This window comes from Parus major, chromosome 1 (assembly GCF_001522545.3).
Source record: "Parus major isolate Abel chromosome 1, Parus_major1.1, whole genome shotgun sequence".
Lineage (NCBI taxonomy): Eukaryota > Metazoa > Chordata > Aves > Passeriformes > Paridae > Parus > Parus major.
Window position 1 is genome coordinate 17,740,336 of NC_031768.1, and position 19,817 is coordinate 17,760,152.

Genomic DNA, 19,817 nt, shown 5'->3' on the forward strand with positions numbered 1-19,817 from the left:
AAATTTTTCTGCCTTAAGATAACACCTGTTGCATTACTGACATGCTGGTAGTATAGTGTATCTTAAGAGCTAGTATAAAAAAAGAAAAAAGGAATTTTTCAGGCCGTTCAGGTCTGAGCTTTGGCAGCCTTGAATTTAGTATTGTCTCAGAGCCACTCTTATACAAAAGGACTTCAAGAAAGCACAGCTGTTCTGTATTTTTGGATATTAAAAATGGACAAAGTCACTTTTCAGTAATACTGCCATAGCCTCGAGGACCAAATGCAAAAAACAAGTGCTCGTTCTGTTGGCAGGTGGGAAGTTCAATCCCTTAAAAGGCAAAATAAAAAATAATAAAATAGATGGTTGTACAGATTCTGAGGGTTGCCTGCAATGAGGGTGAAGGGACAAGTACCCCACAGCTGCCAGAGAAAATCACTGCTGGCAGTGTGTACACATAAAGTGACAGCGTGCTTCCAGCAGCCCTTAAATGAGTGGCAGGGGGGAGAGGGGAAGTTCACCCCTGCTACCACAGTTCTGCACAATGATCGCCTTTCTGGGTGCTGGGGTCACAGCTGCTGTCTGGAGATTATGTACAGAAGCACTCTTCTTCTCTGGAGAATGAGGTTTCCTGGAGGATTAAGCACAGGCTGAAAGCAGGAGGAGTTATTCAGGAGAGAGACAAAGACCGAGAGCCCACGGCTGTGACAGGCGACAGGGGCGGAAGACTGGGAGCAAGAACACAACTGCCGGGATTTGCTGCTTGGATGGGAGAGCCTTCAGTTAGGGATCCTGAAGTGGTCCAGTTGTGTGTGGAAACCCACTGAGGGTTTGGCATGACCTTGCTTGCTGGTAGGACTCAAAGTGTCCTTTCCCACTCATGTGGGAGGTGGAAGGAGTCTGAAGGGCTCTGCCACCATTTAGTATTCAGAAATAGTGATCAGTAATCTGAACCCCCATGTAAAGGTATATATGCACTCCCCATCTGCTCAGAAAGTGATGCTTTTTGCATTGCCTTCTGTCACTGACATGTTCCACTATGACTTCTGAGCCTGCTGCTTTGGTGTTTCCTTCTTCCCTCTTCCTTCTTAGCATCTTCTTTTTTATCTCCTTTTTTTTCTTTCTTATCCTGCTATTTCACCTCTTGGGTACAACATTCCCAGGCAAGTATCCAGAATATCCTTCACCCACGTATCATGTGCCAGCACCTCTGTTTTGTGTAGGAAGGTCTTCTATATTTGAAACCAGGGCCATCTGTCTCAATGCTAAAAAAAAAAACAAACAGGTTTCTTGCAGTTTTCTGCAAGGGCAATGGACACAGTTCTTCTGCATAAATTTAAAAGGAAAAATGCAACCTATTCTATAATAATATCTGAAACTTCTATTTATCAGTTCTAAAGTTAAGTCTTATTTCACCTACTGGATCAAATTTCCCACAGATCCCATATACTGGCAACTTCTTTTTAATGGCTTCAGAATCCACTAGTGCTTTTTATAATCTGAAACAAATTAGTGCTGCACATAATGTAGGAAAGGAGAGGTGGAGGCAGAGGAGGCTGACAATGCATGCATTCAAATGATGTGAAAGTGCAAGTGGGAAAAACTTGACTGAGTTGGTAGAGCTTGTCAGAGGGGGTTTCAGGCATATCATGTATTAGGAAAGCATAGCTATTTTAAAAGAATGAAACTTCTTAAAAGGGGCAGATTTCCAGAATGATGCTAATGAGTAAGTATTGGGTGTCAGTGTTTAAATGTAATGTCATAGATGCTAATTGTTGTTCCTGCTGTATGGATATTTCCTAAGTGCAGCGTGACTCTTAACCAAATCACTTTTAAAACTTTATTTCTATTTGCCTCTCACTTTGTAAAATCCTCTCTAAAATGGAGCAGTGTCAAATAAATTTATAAGAATTAAAAGACTGCTGTTACAGCTGAAAATTGTTCATGCTTTTGATGTTACATTTAGGCACAAACATAAATAAACAGGAAATCATACAAAAATTTTTGAGAGGAGAAGCTCAGTGTGAGGTAGAAATGTAACCTGTGCTACTCACTTCTGGCCCTGGCTGATACATTGTTAAGAGGAAAATGCTGAAGAGTGCTCATTTGCAAGGAGGAACTGAAGCAATTTTGATTTTTTTTTTAAATCAGAAGTCTTGTGAAGAGTACTGATGACTGCCCACATCTGGTGAATTGGATTAGAATCTAATTAGTATACAGAGTTTACAAAACTTTTGTAAAGTTTCAAAAATAATGCAGAGGAAAGAAACAGCTTTGCTGAAAATTCAGAGAAGAATTACTGTTCCTCTGAGCATAACTTGAAAGTAGCTTTCCTGCTCCTTAAAGATGTGGCTGTCATGGATGGTAACCTATTTTATTTGTTAACATTTTCTGTTCAGATAATCCATTAAGTTTAAAGATATCTGTAGTATCTAACTGACCCCTGTAGCTAAGAGTCCATCTGGAAATCTAGGCACATACTGATCAATAAAGCGATTTTAGTGTTTGTGAAAGCAATTTTTGTGGCCTAGTTTATGCTTCAAAAAGAATAATACACCTGTCCTATGTTTGTGAAGTACCTCAGCAAACACAAAAGGATATCCCGTTTATGTGCTTGCTTTTTCAGCACTGTGTTGTAATAGCATATTTCCAAGCAAAAACATACTTTCCTCTTTAATCTCATTCACTTACATGCACATCAACTATTCTGTGTAAGAAAGTGTTTCAATTCAGGCTGAAATGTGGTCCAGAGGAGAAATGAAGGCAGAAACTTCTTCTGTAATTTTTACGGTAGAAGAATAGAAATTCTTTCCCCATGTCTCTAAATTTAGGGCTTACACCAGCACTGAGAAGTATTCTTTAAAAGAAAATGGTGATTTGTGAAATAGAAATTACAAATATTTTAAGATGCAAATGGCTGCTTTTTTGTCTTCCTTCTCCATTGCAGTTTTGAATGTCTGTTGTCTGCACAGCCTTAAGGGTGCGATCTCTTTTTCTGTGACTGCACAGGGCTTATTTACAGAGCATATCCATAACAGTGCTTCAGCTTGCAGGGGTGGAAAGTAGAGCCCACTATGTATTGGTAGTATATATTCTGTGTCCTGAAGGAAAAATCTTAAACGGTATTTATGAGAATGGATCGGCATAACACTAGCAGATGATTCAAACTGTGGAAAAATTACATTTTACTCCTCTAGGGCATCCCACATACTTAGTTGCTACATCTTGGTTTAGTTGAGATTTTTTTACACACACACATATATATATATATATATATAAATTTTTTTTTCCTCTTTGATCTATTTATAAGAGAGACAAAATTCTGTCAACATCTGTGGTGACGTAACATTGCAGATAGAGCATAGGTAGAAAGAAAGGAGGACTGTGTCTTTTGGGGAGAAAAGGGTTTATAAGTATCCAGGCCCTTGAGGGTTTCTGGGTTTCTTGGCTTCAGCAGTACAACTCTGTGAGGAAGCTCTCTGTAGGAGAACACAGGCTATTTCTCCCTGGTTTGGGATCAGCTTGTGCAGCATGTCTGGGACCATGCAGGATCACTGTGGAAACGTCAGTGCTTGTAGAACCATGGGCTCTGTCCAGCCATTGCTCCCCAACAGGATGCAGTAGGATGCATAGGATGACATCCTATGGGGAAGCATTTACTTCTCCTCTCACTCTGCTCTATGCCTACTTGCACCACTCTCCTGATCTTGGTAGTGATGTAGCTGGTGGCCCAGCACTTCAGTATTTGGAATTCTCTGTTTTCCAGCCTTGATCTGAAAGGAATTTTCTGTTTTATGAATCCTGATCCTCTCTCCAAGGGCAAATTTTGAAAACCACAATATTTTTTTCTTTAACATCTGTATGTCTGAATAAGTTCTGGGACTCTTGCATTTGGAGCAGAAAATTTAGACTAGCAAATTTCTACCATTTCCTGAATGGACTGAAAATCACCTCTGCCTTGATATATGCAGCAAGATTCCCCAAGTCAGGGCAGTGTTTAGAAAGTAGCAAAAATAGTAATGATCCTTGAAATCAGTTTTTTTAGACTGAGTTAAAAGGACAGGAAAGGAAATGTGTGGAGCTTGTCCTGCTTCACAGCACATCAATCTCTTGTGTGAGTGCCAATAGTTTTGGGGTTTGGTTTTTTTCACAAGATTAATATAGAAGGACAGAAAACTATTTCTGCCTACAGGAGCAGGCATAGTGTATCCTGCATTCTCCGTGTCTTCCTCCTCTCACTGAATGCTGAAGCGTGAAGCGTATTCTGAGATGTTTCTATGCTGTGCACTTGCACAGCAGAAAACAGCAGTAGGTGGGGTATTGGAAAAGTTAATAGCACTTTACTCAATGTGGAGGTGAGAAGGTAGTTTTGTTTCAGCAAGACAGTGACTCATGATGCCAAAATGAATGTGATGAGGGTGGTTTATTTTAGCTTAGATATCACACATACCTGTTGAGGTCTGAGATAAAGCAAGCAAACCCTCAGTAAGCATACTGTCAGAGTTCAATACCCTGTAGTGATCCAAGTTGTAAAAGCCTGCCTCATCACATGAGAACACAGAGCGCTCTTTCTGGGGCTCTCTGAAAGGAAGAGTGGTGCCTTTGTTGGCAGGGTGCTGCCCTGTGCCAGAACACCACAGCGGATAGCGGCATGTGCTTTGTATTCATCGTTGGTCTGAATCCAGTGAATCTGAAGAATAAATGAAATTTGAGAATATTTCCTCGATTGGGGAGTGCTGTGATCAGGTCCCATTGGGTGTCAGCAACGTGAAAGGCACTGCTTTACCCTGGTCTGAGTTCTTTCACTTCCTTTCTTCTTCATAACCCAAGACGCTGAAGAGAAATTCTGCAGGTGAGACATAGTATTTCTAAATAAGTGGAGGGCTTTTTTTCTCAGCTTTCTCTTGCCTTGGTTTAAATTCAAAATTATGACACTGTTATACCTGAAGTTTCTTTTGACAGACCTTCACTCCTAAGAAGCCTAAAATCTCATTGCTGAGTTTACTGGACCTTTTTAATCGGCATATCTCTTACTACCTATGGTGGGTTGACCCTGGCTGAACATTAGGTGCCCTCCAAAACCATTGCCCTCCTTAACTGGGTAATGCAGAGAAAATGTAGCACAAGTCTCATGGGTTGAGATAAGGAGAACTATATATGAATGGAGCTGAGATCTGTTTTATTTCATTTTCTGTGTCAAGCTGTTGTGGCATTTGATTCCAAAGGACTCATCTCAGAAAGCATGCTTACAAAGTGAAGTTCTCATGCCAGTGTGAATGAGAAAATCAGTCTCCATTTTGGACTTCAATTCCTCTTTTCTCCTGCCTAGACTGCTTTGTTACTCTCACCCATCTGTTAACAACCTAATGAAGGCCTCTGAAGGGCTTCTTAAGTCCCTTCTACTTTTGCTTTGCCATTAGACCTTCCTGTGGTAACGTGGCAGCCTTGTCTACTATTTTGGTACCGAGTGGTGAAATGCCTCAGAGCATGGGAAAACGCATGTCCAGCCTTTAAAAGGTAAGTTTCATGTGGTAGTAGAGAAATCCTGCCAAATAATGTGTTGTCCTCTCCAGGCAGATTCCTTAGTGCCCCTGAAAAAACACATTAAAAGTGAACCAGTGGCTACTGGAGACTATAAAAAAGCATTTCTGGGAGTCAAGTTGGCAGAGCTGGCGCATCGGAGAAGACTGTGAGTCACCAGGGGTCAGACCCTTGGGCTGCAGACACTCAGTGTTGCAGAGGACCTTGTGGTGGGAAGGGAAGGTCCCTGCCGGAGGGAGGAGGATGTCTATGGTCAGACCTCAGTCACTGCTGCGCAGTTGCCATATGGACACTACTGTGCCAGTGCCAGGAGCTCTGTCATTGTGGTGGAAATCAGTGAAATGCCTCTCCTGCCAGGTTGTGCAGATCTGCAGGGGCTGGCACTCTGCGGGAGGGAGCGCGGTGCTATGTGGGCCGCTTGGCACGTGGCAGGGTGGCAGTGGATGGTTGAGAGCAAAGTGCTCATGCACAGCAGTCGTTGAGTATCTTGAGCATTGCTGCAAGAGAAATGAAGGAGGAGATGGATTCTCATCCTCAGGAAAGTTTTCTGAAACAGAAGAGTCTGAACAAAGCAGACATTTCTCCTACAAGACTCCTGCAGACTGCAACCCAGGTTTTTTTCTGAAGAGCTTTTATATCCATCTCACTTGCAAGCTGTCTGCCTAGGATCTCATTGGCATTCTGCTTTTCTGCTGTAATCTCATGTTGTTAAGGAGTGTGATTTTTCTTCTTAGCTGTGCCACATATAGAAGATTACATAAATACTGTGGAAATTTTAGGAGAGGGAAGATGAAGAAGAAGAAGAAAAACTAAACCCAAACCACCAAACCCATCCTCTTAAGAAGCATTTTGACTTTGTAATCTTATGTCTTCCTCACAGAGAAAATTCTGTTTAATGTAGGAGGAAGGCAGACATGCGTCTTTACCAAGAAAACCACAAACTGGCTTCCTAATGGTCCAACTGTGTTAATGAGCAATTACAAACACACTGAGCTGAGGTAGATTTATTCTCCTGGCAGCTGTTGCCCAAAGATGGTTTGATGCAGGAATGCTTTTTCCTCTTCTTCTGCGTTGAATTCATTTCCATCTCCTTCCTCTTGCCCTCTTTTCCTGGGTAAATAGAAATTCACTTTCCAGTGAAAGTGGAAAGCCATTGAAGCCATTTCATAAAGGTGGTATTTCTGAGGTTCAGCTCTCCTGTTAAACCAAAGGATAATTCCAGGATGGGTAGAAGGCTTTTTTTCTTTCTTTTTTTCTTTTTTTTTTCCTGTTCCTTACAGCACAACGATTCAGTTTATCATTTTCAAAAGAGATAATTTCAACGGTGTGCCTGATACACAGGGGTAAAATTGAGCTTTGAATACAAGACTCTTTCTACTGGGTTACCATGAATGTGTTCGAGTTGTGAAACCCTCGAGGATGAGGTCCGGGCAAGTGTTGAGGGCAGGCTCGCTGTGGCTGCAGTTCAGTGGTGCACAGACACCGCGCTGCTCTTTGCAGTATCCGAAGATTGTCTTCTTCCTCTAAAGTCTGAAACCGGTCAAATAATAAGATTTTATCGGTCGTCCTTCCTTCTTTGCAGAAGGAGTGAAAATTTGTTAAATATGCTTGCAGCTCGGGGAGGAGAGGAGGAATAAAACTTCAAGCAGTGCTGCTAAAAACAGCCTGGGCTGCTTTTGTTTGGACGTGCAAAACGCAGCAGCTTAATGCCTCCATTGTATGCAGGGGGAAATATGCTAATTCAAAGCACATTTCCCATCAGAAGCCCTTTCAGGCCTGTCATCGCTGAGATATGAAGGCTGATAAAAGCGGGGAGCAGGGGCGGCCCGGGCTCTGGGAGCGCGGCTGCGGGCATTGTGTGCTGACGGGCCCGCTCACCCGTGAAGGCCCGGCCGGCCGGGTTCCCATGGGCGCCTGGCCTGGCCCGCGGCCCCGCCGGGGCACGGGCCTGGGCCCCGCCGCCATCGCCCAGCCCGCAGCCTGTCACCCGCGGCTTCTCTCTGGCTAACACGGACAGCTACTTTCTGTTCGCTTTAAGTGCGGTTTTAGCTGAAATAACAGATTTTTCGTGACAAGGCCTCCATCGCTGCTTTTCCAAGTTGCCAATGCGTGCAGGGCAGGGGCGCTGAGCTTTCTCTGTAAAGAGTCGCCTTCAGCTCGGGAAATGGGGGATGCTGCAACTGGCAAGACTTCTTTCTTCTCAGTTATGCAACAGAACTGAATCTCTGAAATGCTGCTTAGTCTATTACCATAATATATGGTTATATTTGAGGTTGAAATAAATGCATTCATGTTTGGTATGTACTAAAACTCTCTAAGCACTGGTCTTTAAATACTGACTATACGTATAAAAGCCTAGAGTTCGGAGTTTTTTTCCTTCTCTCTTAAAGTTGTGTGAAGGTCTTTAAATGATGAGGTTTGTCTCAGGACCCAGTTGGTCCGGAACTAGGGAGATGCTCAGTTTACTCAGGAATACATTTTCTGTCTTCCTTTAAACATGTGTGTATTATTTTATTGTAGAAAATTTGAGATTTAGTGAACTTGACGATCTGATAACGTTGCTATGATATTTGCTTGGAAACAGTTTGAAATGACAATGAAAATTTAGTTATAGTTTGTTTGCCTCTATAAACCTGCAGTGTACTAATGGCAAATTAAACTAAGAAAATGGATTGTATTTGCAATCTGGTGATGTTCTGTCTGCAGTAGAAGTATGTACTACTCTTGAACACACAATTAGTTTCTGAGGACCATGGCTGGAATTAAGTGCTTATAAATACTTTTAAAGCTGTGGTTGGTCTTCAGTTTCTTTCCTGTACTAATAAACTTGTGAACAATCTGGGCTGGGTGATTTTGGCTGGGCATGAGAAACTGTAGTCTTTTTCTGCAACCTGTGGGCAAGTCTTTGAGCTGCAAGAAGAGGAGCTCTGTCCCATGTTGAGCAACATGCCTTTGGTCACCTCCAGGACAGTGAATGCACACTTGATGTAGTAGTTTATTTCCACATAGAGTTCTTCTTACAGACTAAAGAAAGGATCTTAGCCAGAGCCTTGGGTGTTGTTTCTGCCTTGTGCTTTTCTCTTGTTTTTATGTTAGGGTTTTTTCAGTATATATATATCCCTTCTCCCTTTCTCTGCTTCCTTAGCTCCTTTCTTTTCCTCTCCAAATGGTGCAGAAAGGAGGAGCGGATAATTGTACTTTAGGAATCACTAGTAGTGATATATGGAAGATGTGTCTGTAGTACTACTGAAATCAAAAATGCCTGGGGCATTTTCAGTAACTAACGTGAGGGCCTACAGGGGAAGCACATAATGAGAATGCTTAGTGTTGACACCTAGGAAGCTCCAAGTGCAAGGGAAATGGTTACAAATGTGCTGAAAACCAGACAGTAGAAATAAAATGGGATGGGAATGATACAAGGAACAGATGAAGAAAAGTAGATGCTAAATGAATTTCACTCTGAGTCATGACAAAGTGCAGAAGTGATGCCTTTCAGCTGTTTAAAAGAAGTGAATGCCATGTTTGGAAAGAAACAGTAATGGGGATGTAACTAGAGATCGCTCAGAGGAGGGTCTGGGTGGTTTTGAGGCAGCACGACTGGAGGCCATTTCAGAGGCTGGGACCCTGCTCTTTCTGGAGAAGCCACTTCTTCTGCACTGACTGCAGTGGGGCCCTGGCCATTGTGCAAGCCCTCCTTTGTGCCAAGCCTCAAAATCTGCCGGGCCACAGAATGGCTCTTCTCACCAAACACTGAAAGGCTCCAAGCTTGAGACACTTGGAAAATTAGGCGAGACAAAGTGTTGGAAATGTATACTCTAGGGAATAATCCTGCCCTGGCAAGGGATTTTACTTGACAGCCTATCTGGGAATCCAGGCTGAAAGCTGCTACTTTGTCCTTAACTCACCCTATAGCACTTTTGTCTCAGAGCTCACTTTGTATGCAGGATCACCCACTGCCACGGTTCGGCAAAAATTAAGGCGTGACATGATCCAGACGGAGCTCCAACCACACTCGTTGTTAGCAGGTTAAGTCATTCCTTGTTTATAAAGGTAAAGGGGTGGGGTTTTTTTCTTAATTGTGCTGAACTTAGCCTTTTGTGGGCACAAGTGAAAGACCTGTAGAACACTTGAGCGGTGTTGTTTGTTGTTCACTTTGGCACTCTCAAAGGCTTTGCAAAGCGCAAAAGAACCGCTACTTTAGACATGACTGGGATCCCAATCGCTGCAGCTGGAAAGAGGGGACTGGAAAAGCTAGACCAGAGAAGTTGCTTGGCACATATTTAGTCGATGAGTTAATTGGACAGTCTCAACGTGGGACTTGTTAATGTCCTGCTGCTTTCCTAATGAGGATATCTGCTGTTGCAAAGAATACAGTGATTAATTGGGGACCTGTTCATTAGTGTCTTAACTGAGGATTTCATGACTAGTGTCTTATGTGTGAACAGAGACTATATTTGCAATTCAACAGGCAGTCCAGCACTGCATGACAGAACTGGTGCCGGATCTTTCCCAAAGTATAGTTTAATTACACTGAAATGGGAATTTTCTGTTTTACGAAACAGCTACAATCATCATGACTTACAAGATGCTGAAACTTCAAACAGTGAATTTCAGTACCTCATACTAATCATTACTTTGATGCTTTCTTTTACATCAACATTTTGACTTTTGAGTTCACTGGGTCAATCAAAAAGTTGACACACAGCTGCCTAACAATCCATGAGTGGGTCTAGAAGCAATGTACGGCAGAGCGTGGGGCTGGTTTTCCAACCCAGGATACTGAGATGAATGGGTAACAATGCTCCCAAGGTGTGGTTTAGCTGTGCTGCAAACTCCAGTCTGATCTTGGGTGACTTGGTTCCTGTCCCTGAAACCTTGAGCTGGAGGAGTCTGTAGCAGTCTGTACAATGGGATGGCTGTGCATTCACTATCAAACTGAATACCTATTGCATGACACTGTAAATTAGCATGCATTCATCATAGAGGTTCCAATGATGCTCATATGGTTTACTGTTCAATAAAAATACATGTATAATTGTATGCATTTTCTTCATACACATATGAATATGCACACGTGTTTTCTGCATGTGTACATACAAACACATATCTACATCAGTGATTTATGCATAGAATCCTTTGTGACATTCTAGGAGGATTCTTCATTCTTGTCCCTCCCCATGAACCCCCAGTACGCAGTGTGAGGTACCCTTCTACAACAAGTGCCCCTGCTTTCTTTTTGGGGAGCTGGAGGGTTTTGCACTTCTTTTTATTTCCCTACTTTATTTCATACTTTGTGAAAAGACTGGACTGAAGCCAAGACTGAAGAACAAAACGAGCACTGAATAGATGAGAGATTGTAGGTGGGATGCTGAAGTCTATGTGAAGAGTGGGAGGGCAATTTTGAAAATCAGAACTGGATGTAAAGTTAACAGGATTGTATGATTAAATCCGACTTTGTGTAGCAAAAGGGTATGTTTGTGTCAACTCAGTAATGTTTATTTATAAGTAGAGGAAAAAAAATAATCAACAGGTAGCCTCCCAGTACCAGTCCTGTCTCAGGCTCTTGTGTTTTAGATGGAGCAGCTGTATTAACAGGAGTATATTATAATAATACCTTTGCTGCCTTCTAAATTGCTGGCAGAAATAGCTCTTCTACAAGTACAAGAGGCACTTCTACTTGAGTGCTGGCAAGTGCGACATAAATATCTAGGATGCTATTTCAGTATGTCCAAGTATTCAGAAGCTCCGGTTAGTTTTCTGAGATGGCAGTAAGCTTTGACAACAGCGTTGGAGAAGAGGGTTCACAGCAAAAGCTAAGTATATTGGATTGTGTCTTCAAAGTGCAGAATTAAGGCAACAAAGAAAAAACTTGAGCATATTATTTTCCTGCTGCACTATACAAGGTAGAGGCATGATAGCTGAGAATCTCCTCTCAGTTGTGATGGACAGAGGGAACAAGAAAAGGTGGTTATGTGTGCCAAAGTCAAAAACACAGCCCTTAAAATTATGGAGAAGCATTTGAAGTACTGTTGAAGGCTTCGTGTTTTATTCATGTATGTAAGGATCTTTATACTGATGAAGAGAAAAATTTATGGAGATTGGGTAACTCAGAGCTTTGTTTTTCTGCTTCATTGTAAAGTTCAAGCATTTGAAACCTGCCATGCAGTACACTTTGTAGAAGACTATGCCATAAAATTGTGGAGCTGGAGTAGAAGCTGAGGATAGCCACTGGAGCTGGAGCTCTGAACACTTGCCTAATGAAAGCTTCTTCTGGGCGAGATGCTAGGAAGTCTTTGCTTTCATTATCTGTATTTCTGTGCTCTTTATGCTGTAGTCTAAATGGGGTCTAGTTTGTCACCATATTTCCTTCTGGCTTGCCAAAAGCATGGTGCTACTTCAGGCAGCCTACAGAAGAGTGATGCAAGAGGTGATGTTGCTTCCAGCTTAGTTTCAAATGTATGCTGCTTTGTTTTCATTTTTATTGTCTTTCCTCAGAAATCTTTGGCAGGGTTGAGATTCCTGTATTTTGTCTGTCAAGAGTTTTCAATTATTTTCCCCAGATTTTTTCTTTTTTAAATACAAGTTTCTAAAACCCAGGAAAATGTTCCTAAGGCCCTTAGATTCCATAATATCCAAGAATCCATAGCTTTTTAAAATTATTTATTTCCTTCTGTGTATTGTGCCTTTCATAAGCAGAAATGGAGCTCCCACCTGCTTAAGAACACATCAACTTTTTCTTTCATTTTGACTTTCATTATAGTTCTTCAGGCTTTTTTTTTTTTTTTTGTAGACATCACATCTCTGCAATCTGAGCCATCTTTGTGACTAGAACTTGATGAGACCTAGCTACTGGAAAAGCCATACAGAACCATCTGTTCACTTACTAAGGGATTTTTTTTTCCTTTGTGTTCCAGCTAGATGTTAGCCATTGGTGTTTGTTGTGGATCTGGGCTGTTTATTACCTTCGATTCTCAGCTGTGGCTGAGAGCGGAGGAACTGCAGTGGTCCAGCTGGAAACAGGAAGGCTGGACAGGGAACTGTATGAAACTCAACAAGTGAGTGACATCTCCTTTGCCTGCTGCTTGCCACCAGGCATTTAGCTTGGCAGCAATCATTGACATCTTCACCAGGCTTTGTTAAGGGACTCACAGCACTGGCATCTGCACACTGTTAAGGTTGGCTTACCCTCCTGGACTTAGCTCCATTGGTTAACTCAGTGATTTTCTTTGGCTGCAGAGATAACCACTATCCTTGCTTAAGCCTTTATTTTTGATTTTTCTTACAGAAATTTGAGACTGAGACCCCTAAGTGCAGTGCAGATTCATGTCTGTGTTTTATACTGTGGTATAAGTGCAGTCATTTTCCACTGTTACTTGTTAATTTGGATTCCATTTTCCCAGTAACTTAGTATATCAGAAAGAATGAACCCAAATTTTAAATCATTTTGTAAAGTACTTACAAGATGTATGACTGCTGAACAACTGAAAACTCGTCACACTTTGATTTTATCCACACGGAAAGTTTGCCTGCTTTCGCATAAGTATTTGGATTGGGTTTTATAAGCAAGGCTTCGGTAACTGGTCTAAAGCTGAACACGAACAATTACATTTCACCAAGTGGCTTCACGTGTATTTGTTCTTTCTCTTAAATATTTTTTAAAAAAAGTATTCTACAAGTTGTCTTTAAAATTAGTTGTTTGGACTATGTGTCAGTCTTGTTTGAGGGACAGTCTCTGTATTTTAGCTTCTGAGTCTTGGATCTCATAGATAATCTAAAATTGCTCTTCAGCTATGTGAGAACACTCTTATTACAGTTCTATGAAGCCTTTGTAGAAATGGCAAGTGTGTATTCATCTCCTGAAAGCTTGTGAAGAATTTGCTGTAGCTTATGGTAGAGCTTCTCAGCCTGCAGGAATGTAAACTAGATTCAGTGACATTAAAAAGAGATGTTCAAAAGGAACTCGCACATGAACAGAATAGGGATTCTAATATATTTTTTAACTTCTGCAATTGTGCTATTTTAATTGACTGAGCAATATGATTAAATGTGTGGTTTGGGGTTTTTTGGGTTTTTTTTTTAATATCTAGATAAAATAGATTAAAGCAATTTTTTTTAAACTCTTTTGCAGTAAATATGACTTGGTCCACAGTGCCTTCACATACTTTCCTCCACTGCTATTCATCCTGAGGTTTGGCAGTAGGCTCAGAGCTGTGCTTTAGCAGCAGAAACCTTTGCTGCTCAGCCCCTCTCCTCATTTTCACTTTTATCTTGTTCTGCAAATAAAATGCTGGGTTGAACTTCTCAAATGTAACTAGCTACCTGCCCTAGTTGCTGGTTATCTAAATCAGCTTGGTCTGTACAAGCAGGTTTTTGTTGAATATCAGTCTTAAATTTTTATTTTTTTTTCCTCTTTGTGGCTAAATCTTTTGGTGTGTTATCATAGGCATAAACTTGATGTCTCCCAGTCTCATCACATATTATGACAAGGATGTGTCTGTTTAAGGGAGGGAACATTGAATGTGACAACTTGCTGTCTGAGATTAATGCTTAAAGCACAAGATCAGCACCCATGTTAGCACTGGAGGAAATCATATTTTTGTTTTATTTGCTGTATTTACCAATGATGGTGTAGAATTTTGAAAATCTAGAAATTAGTTAGGATGATAAGTGCTTAAAGCCTATCATACATTGCAGTAATCCAGAAAATAGTAAGAAGGGAGGGGAGAGAATTTTACACTCATGTATCACTTGAAGCTTTTAGAGCATGATTTAGTAGGTAGGATTAATGATTTTGATGATTTTTGAGGTGTTCAGTTCAAATTTTTGTGAAGGTGCTTCTGGTATTGTGCACTGATTTTTCATTGCCTGTTTAGAGAAGGGGTTATTCTGGGGAAACAGTCGAGAAAATAGTCTCTCAGCCTGTTAGTTTTGGGTTTCTGAAATATCAGGAAATCTGAGGTCCTGAGTCTGCCTAATAAATTTTGCTCACCATTAGGAAAGTGTGCAGCTCTTTGAAGGAGTAAGTCTCACTGGTAAAGAGGGGAGGGCTGAAGTCACAGGTTTCCTCTAGAGACAGTCTGTAACCAGAGGTTATATCTTATGTATTTTCTGTTTAAATAAAGGAAATTCCATACTATGTTTGTATTTTCTGTGTATTTATACTGATAAGTGCATTGATACTGCACCACTTGAATCAGGTTATGAACAGGCCTTTTGTAACTTAGGATAGTCTGAAGGGAGGTTTCAGACTTTTAAAGTTTTAGACCTTCCAGTCTAAAAGCAAAGATCATTAAGAAAGAGAGATCTAGACTGTGACAGAAGTACCTACTGCACAATGAGGCATTCCAAGAAGAGAATTTTATGTCAGAAGCAATCAACTGCTTTGACCAATGACTAAAATTTGTGTGACTTTCAGCAAGCAGGGTGTATTTGGATTTTCAGACTTACTGATGTTAGATGGGGAAAAAACCCCACTCTTTGTATAAAACTTTTCTTTATATAATTATTATACCAACAACTTTTACTAATGGTTAAAAGAATATGGCAAACACATCACCCATGCTTTCACCTTTCAGCTGATTGTTGCAGGGAGTGTGCTTGCAGTGCATGGTCTTGCTGGGGAGGGATTTCAGTCCATGTGTGGATTGCTGTCTGAGCACTGGAGAGGAAGATTGGGGAAATATGCCTTGCCACCTGGGTTGAGGTCTCTGCTCTGGCTACTCATTTGATTACCTTCAGGAGCCCAACCCCTTGCCCCACATTGGCTCCTGATCTACAAATCCTGCTTACACAGAGGTCTGCTGGAGTGGGAGCTTCAACTGCAGACTTTTCCTGGACTCCAAGGAAGCATTTTAGGCAAATGCTTGACATCAAATTTTGATGCTGTGATATGAAACCTTAGGATATGACCAAGATCTCCTGGCAGCTGTGCTGAAGCCTGAAGTCTGAGCAGTAATGCCCAAAGCAAAGTAACAGCTGTGTTGGCTGTGGTGAGAGAAGAGGGTTTGTGCACGAATTTCTTGGAAGAGACAGGAACTTTCTGTAATGGTTGGGTCTGAGGGCTTTTGTGTTTTTCACTAGGCATCTAGAAATAAAAATGCACAGCAAAATTGTGGGTGTAGTTACTTCAACCACAAGAGACTAAATTGCAGCTACAAATCTTTGGACTGCTTCCCTCTTCCCACTCTCCTGTTTGAATCTGTTATAGGGAGCATGCAGGGTGTAGGTTTTAAAATCCCCTGCATTTGCTGAATCTGCTGGGTGTCTTTGCAGGATGCAGAACTGCACTGTGCTGGACCACAAAGGCCATTACTCCATGCTTGCTCCACCATCCTACACACACAAAGGGGTGCCTTTGGGCACTTGTGCCCTGTGCAGTGTGCTGCACTGTAAGGCACTGAGACAAGCTAAGTGACAGGCAAGGTTAATTAGCCTCAGTACAGCCTTAAATGTGTCAGTTGTCCTGGGTTTTGGGAGGGGAACAATACCTCTACGTGGTGTTGCCCTGCTCTGTGGCTCCCCAGCACAAGAGTGGCTGGGGACACCTAAAATCACCTCATACAATGCAACGCTGGCATGTCTTGAGTTTGTTGCTCTCAAGTGCAGCTTATTTGATCTCGCTGCAGTCTGTCTGGACTTAGGGGAATGATCAAGCGTGCTGAACAGCAACTCTGTGCTCACTCCCAAGCATGGCTTTAGGTCTCTAGTGGCAGACCTCCTTTTAAAGCCCAAGTTGTGTTTTCTTAAACATTTTATCCTTCAGAGTGTTGCACATGCATTTTAGGTCACTTGAACTTGCTTCCTGTCTCCTTGCTTGGATATTTTTTTTTTCCATTGTGCTTGCAGTCAAAGAAAGAATTTAATGTTTCCACGTACATACATATATGCCCACTTTTGCTTTTATGCTTCTCTCACAGTCTTTTACCGGGGGTGAACGGATCTCTCGGCAAAGAAAGCAAACAGAGAGAACAGACCCATCACCCCCCACCCCTTGAAAGAGCAGAGGGCATGTGGAATAAATCAAAATGCAAAGCATAATAACAAGGTCCCATGGGAAAGGGAGCCCTGTGATTGTATGCCGGCGTGCACTCCCCTTAGAGACGGCGGCCGGGGGGGCTCACCTCACAGCGGCCGGGGGCTCCTTTCTTTCTCACTTGCATCTCCCCTCCCGATGTCACCAATCCTTTCACTACCCGCAGAATTGATTAACATTTGTTGGGAGACGGGGAAAGAGGGGAAGAGCGGAGGGCAGGAGAAGGGGGCGCGGGCGGGTGATGCCGGTGCCCGCGGTGTGGCAAGCCGCGGCACAGGATGGCTATTTTATAGCTGGGGACCGTGGTGACGTACGGCTGAGCGAGCTGGCACGGCTCCTCGTGGACCAGTCAGCGGAGCGAAATTGAAGCTGACAAGACTTTTCTGGCATTTTGGAAAGGACTGTAATCTACTGTAGGGGAGAACAGAGCCGCTCAATCACCGCCGCTGTAAATAGGAGACGGAAGGGAGTGAGAAAGGAGGCGAAGAGAAAAAGTGCTTGCTGGGGGGGGAGGGGGGGCGGCATTTTTGGTGGATGGTATGAAGCCAGCCATGGAAACTGCAGCGGAGGAAAATGCAGAACAAAGCCAAGAGAAAAAAGGTACCCAGGGGTCTTAACAATAGCCTGTTTAAATCTTTTCATTCAGGGGGCTTAAAGAGGTTTAGGCCAGTTTTGTCACTTTTTCAGATAGCTCTTAAACAATCATTACTGCATCTTCGGGCTTTCAGCCGTCCTTTCCTGCATGGCTTGACAATTAATAGAGCATCAGCCTTTCTGTCTGCGTCTGTATTTGCTTTGAATCTGTCCTAACCCTACCCAAAATGATGCTTGCAAAAGAAGTCTTCTTATTGCTGCGTCTTTGGCATATTTTGGTTAATTTGGTTTACAGAGGTAGCGTGTGCCTGTGTGTTTGCATGTTGTTTTCGGAGCTGTAATCTAGTGTTTTCATCGAGACTAGCCATGTAGCAAGGCTTTGCAATGCAGCGTGGGAGACCTAGGTTATAACAACATATAATAGATTATAATGTCACACAGCCTTCGTGTAGTGAGCTCGATGCCAAATGCTACTCTTATTTTTAAAATTCCTTTTCCGTGGTGTCATCTGGCAAATTGTACTTTTGTAGCTATCTGCCTGCACTATGATAAGGGGGAACAATGGAGCGAGTTTTGCAACATTAGATTTCAGAAATCTCTGAGAATTGCTGCTTAATGGAGAGAACAATTCCATGGTGATGGTTCTGTGATAGGGAGATGGCAGCGCTGGAAGAGAGGTGTTTCATCCATCCCAGCTGTACAGGTTGATTCTGTGGTCTGGAGTGCTGAACTTCAGAGCGTAAATTCAACTCACAAGGGATATTTTCTTTCTGTGTTGTATAATTTGTGTCAAACAGCCATTCCTCTTCACTGTAGCAGGCTACTCTACAGATCATAGTGGTTTGTTGGGGTTTTTTGTTGCTGAATGATACAGCAGCAACAAAATTATTTAAATTTCCCCTGGCTTTTTACTTGAGTCATGGTACATTTTTTTAACCGGTTGTGTATCGTTTATCAGCAACCTGAGTATCCCATCTGAGTATTTCGTAGGCTTAAGCAGCTGATAAACAACTAATGCATTTCCCCAAGCAGAATTCTTTCATCGATTGTTAAGCAGTTCAGATGTAAACATGATAAATCCCGATAGTGTCCAGTAACTGATTTTGTTTTCCTACTTTGAATCTGACTCCTGCTACACACTTCATATAAAACAAGCTTCAGTTTCAAGTAAATGAAATTTGTCAAGTGATTAGACATAGTACTACATAATCCCTTAGGGATTTCACAAAAGGAGGTCCACTGATGAGAGATTAAACTCTGAAAGCCATTAGTGTATGTGGACAATAACCCACCTCACTGCAGATTTTTGAGTAATTAATGTACAAAATGTCCTGAACAGATTGACTATAAAACGGCCTTGAATTGATAGATCATTCTTCAAAAATTCCAGAAAATCTTTCTTCTGATTGTCGAGCTTCTTTTAAAGCAGTGGAATTCATGTTACAATGAACAGTAAAGAAAGTTATCCGTATGCATTAGCAGCTGCGCAAAACAAAATGTGTTGCTGAGTGTGTTTATGATGAGTTTATGGCTTCCCTTTTGTTTTGGCAAGGATGAAAGCACAACATGTAGAACAGTAAATCTGCTTCCAAGTCAAGGTGGTTGATCTGTTGCTTTCATCAAATGCAAGCAGGGAGCCTCCTATCCCAATGTTACCACAATTTCTTAATTTTTCCTATGATAATTTTGTACTTTGGATCTGTTACATAAGTATATGTGTGTAACACTTGTAGGCTTTGTTCTTGCCAGTTCTAGGATTTCTGAAAGTAACACATGGTCTCTCACATTATGCTCTGTATTTCTCTTCACTTAAATTCTCAATATGCTTCACAGTAAATTAAAATGCAGAAAGCTGAAACAGTCCTGCTCCTAATTTCTATGGCAAAACAAATAGACCAGATCCCCCTGCAAAGTTACTGCTGTGAAGTGATCATGGAAGAGACATATTTGGTTTTGAGGAGCAGATTTTCCAAAGTCCTAAATCTGTCGAGTCCAGTTGGGATTTCAGATGGGCTCAGCAGGCATCAGGTACCTCTCAAATGTCAGAATTTTTCAGTCTTTCCCCGGCAGCCCCTGTGGAGGGAAATGAGATTTTTCTCTGTGTAATGAAACCTGCAGGAAAATGCTGCTGCTTTATTTTGGGGTATAGAACAGAAGAAGACCCCTTAATTTACTCTCTGGACCACATCTGTTACTTTTTATGCCTCACATGCTTGCCAGCCTTGTAACATTTTCTTCTTCCTCTAGGATCCCACCTGGACTTGGTAATGGCCATCCTTTATGAGATGCCCTAGATCCAGTGATTTCAAGGCAATTGCCACAGATTGAAGCAGTTGAAGTCCTATGACAGGGTCTCTTAACTCTTACTTCTAGAAATTTATTGCAAAGCCTAAGGAGATAAACCATCATCTGAAGGGGTTTGGGAGATGCTGCTACTGCTAAGACTGAGCAAGGGAAGATCATGAGCATTCTGCTTTGGATATTCAAGTTCACTCTCAGTATGCTTTTCACTGCCAAGTTCTGGGGAAAGTATCTGCATTTAACTAATAGCAAATCATGCTTTTAAGCTAAAGGGTATTTTCCCTTTATCAGAATTTTAAACTGCATGTTTCTGGGGTGTGTTTTCAATGCAACAACCTTCTTGATGATGTGCTGCAGTTTTGTGGAATAA

General features: G+C 41.9%; 1 protein-coding gene across 5 annotated transcripts in view; it reads left to right on the plus strand.

Annotated features, from left to right (window-relative positions):
* GPM6B (glycoprotein M6B) overlaps positions 1 to 19,817 on the plus strand; it is a 106,168-nt gene that overhangs the window by 56,722 nt on the left and 29,629 nt on the right. Inside the window, exon 1 of one of the 5 annotated variants that reach the window (XM_015620276.2) lies at positions 16,889 to 17,152. The exons of 2 other annotated variants lie outside the window; for them this stretch is intronic. In XM_015620276.2, the coding sequence (XP_015475762.1) occupies positions 17,092 to 17,152 (61 nt within the window). In that variant the 5' untranslated portion in view covers positions 16,889 to 17,091. Of the gene's footprint in view, positions 1 to 16,888; positions 17,153 to 19,817 lie in introns of those variants that run through there. 2 more of the 5 variants (XM_015620274.2, XM_015620281.2) reach the window with 2 other exon arrangements.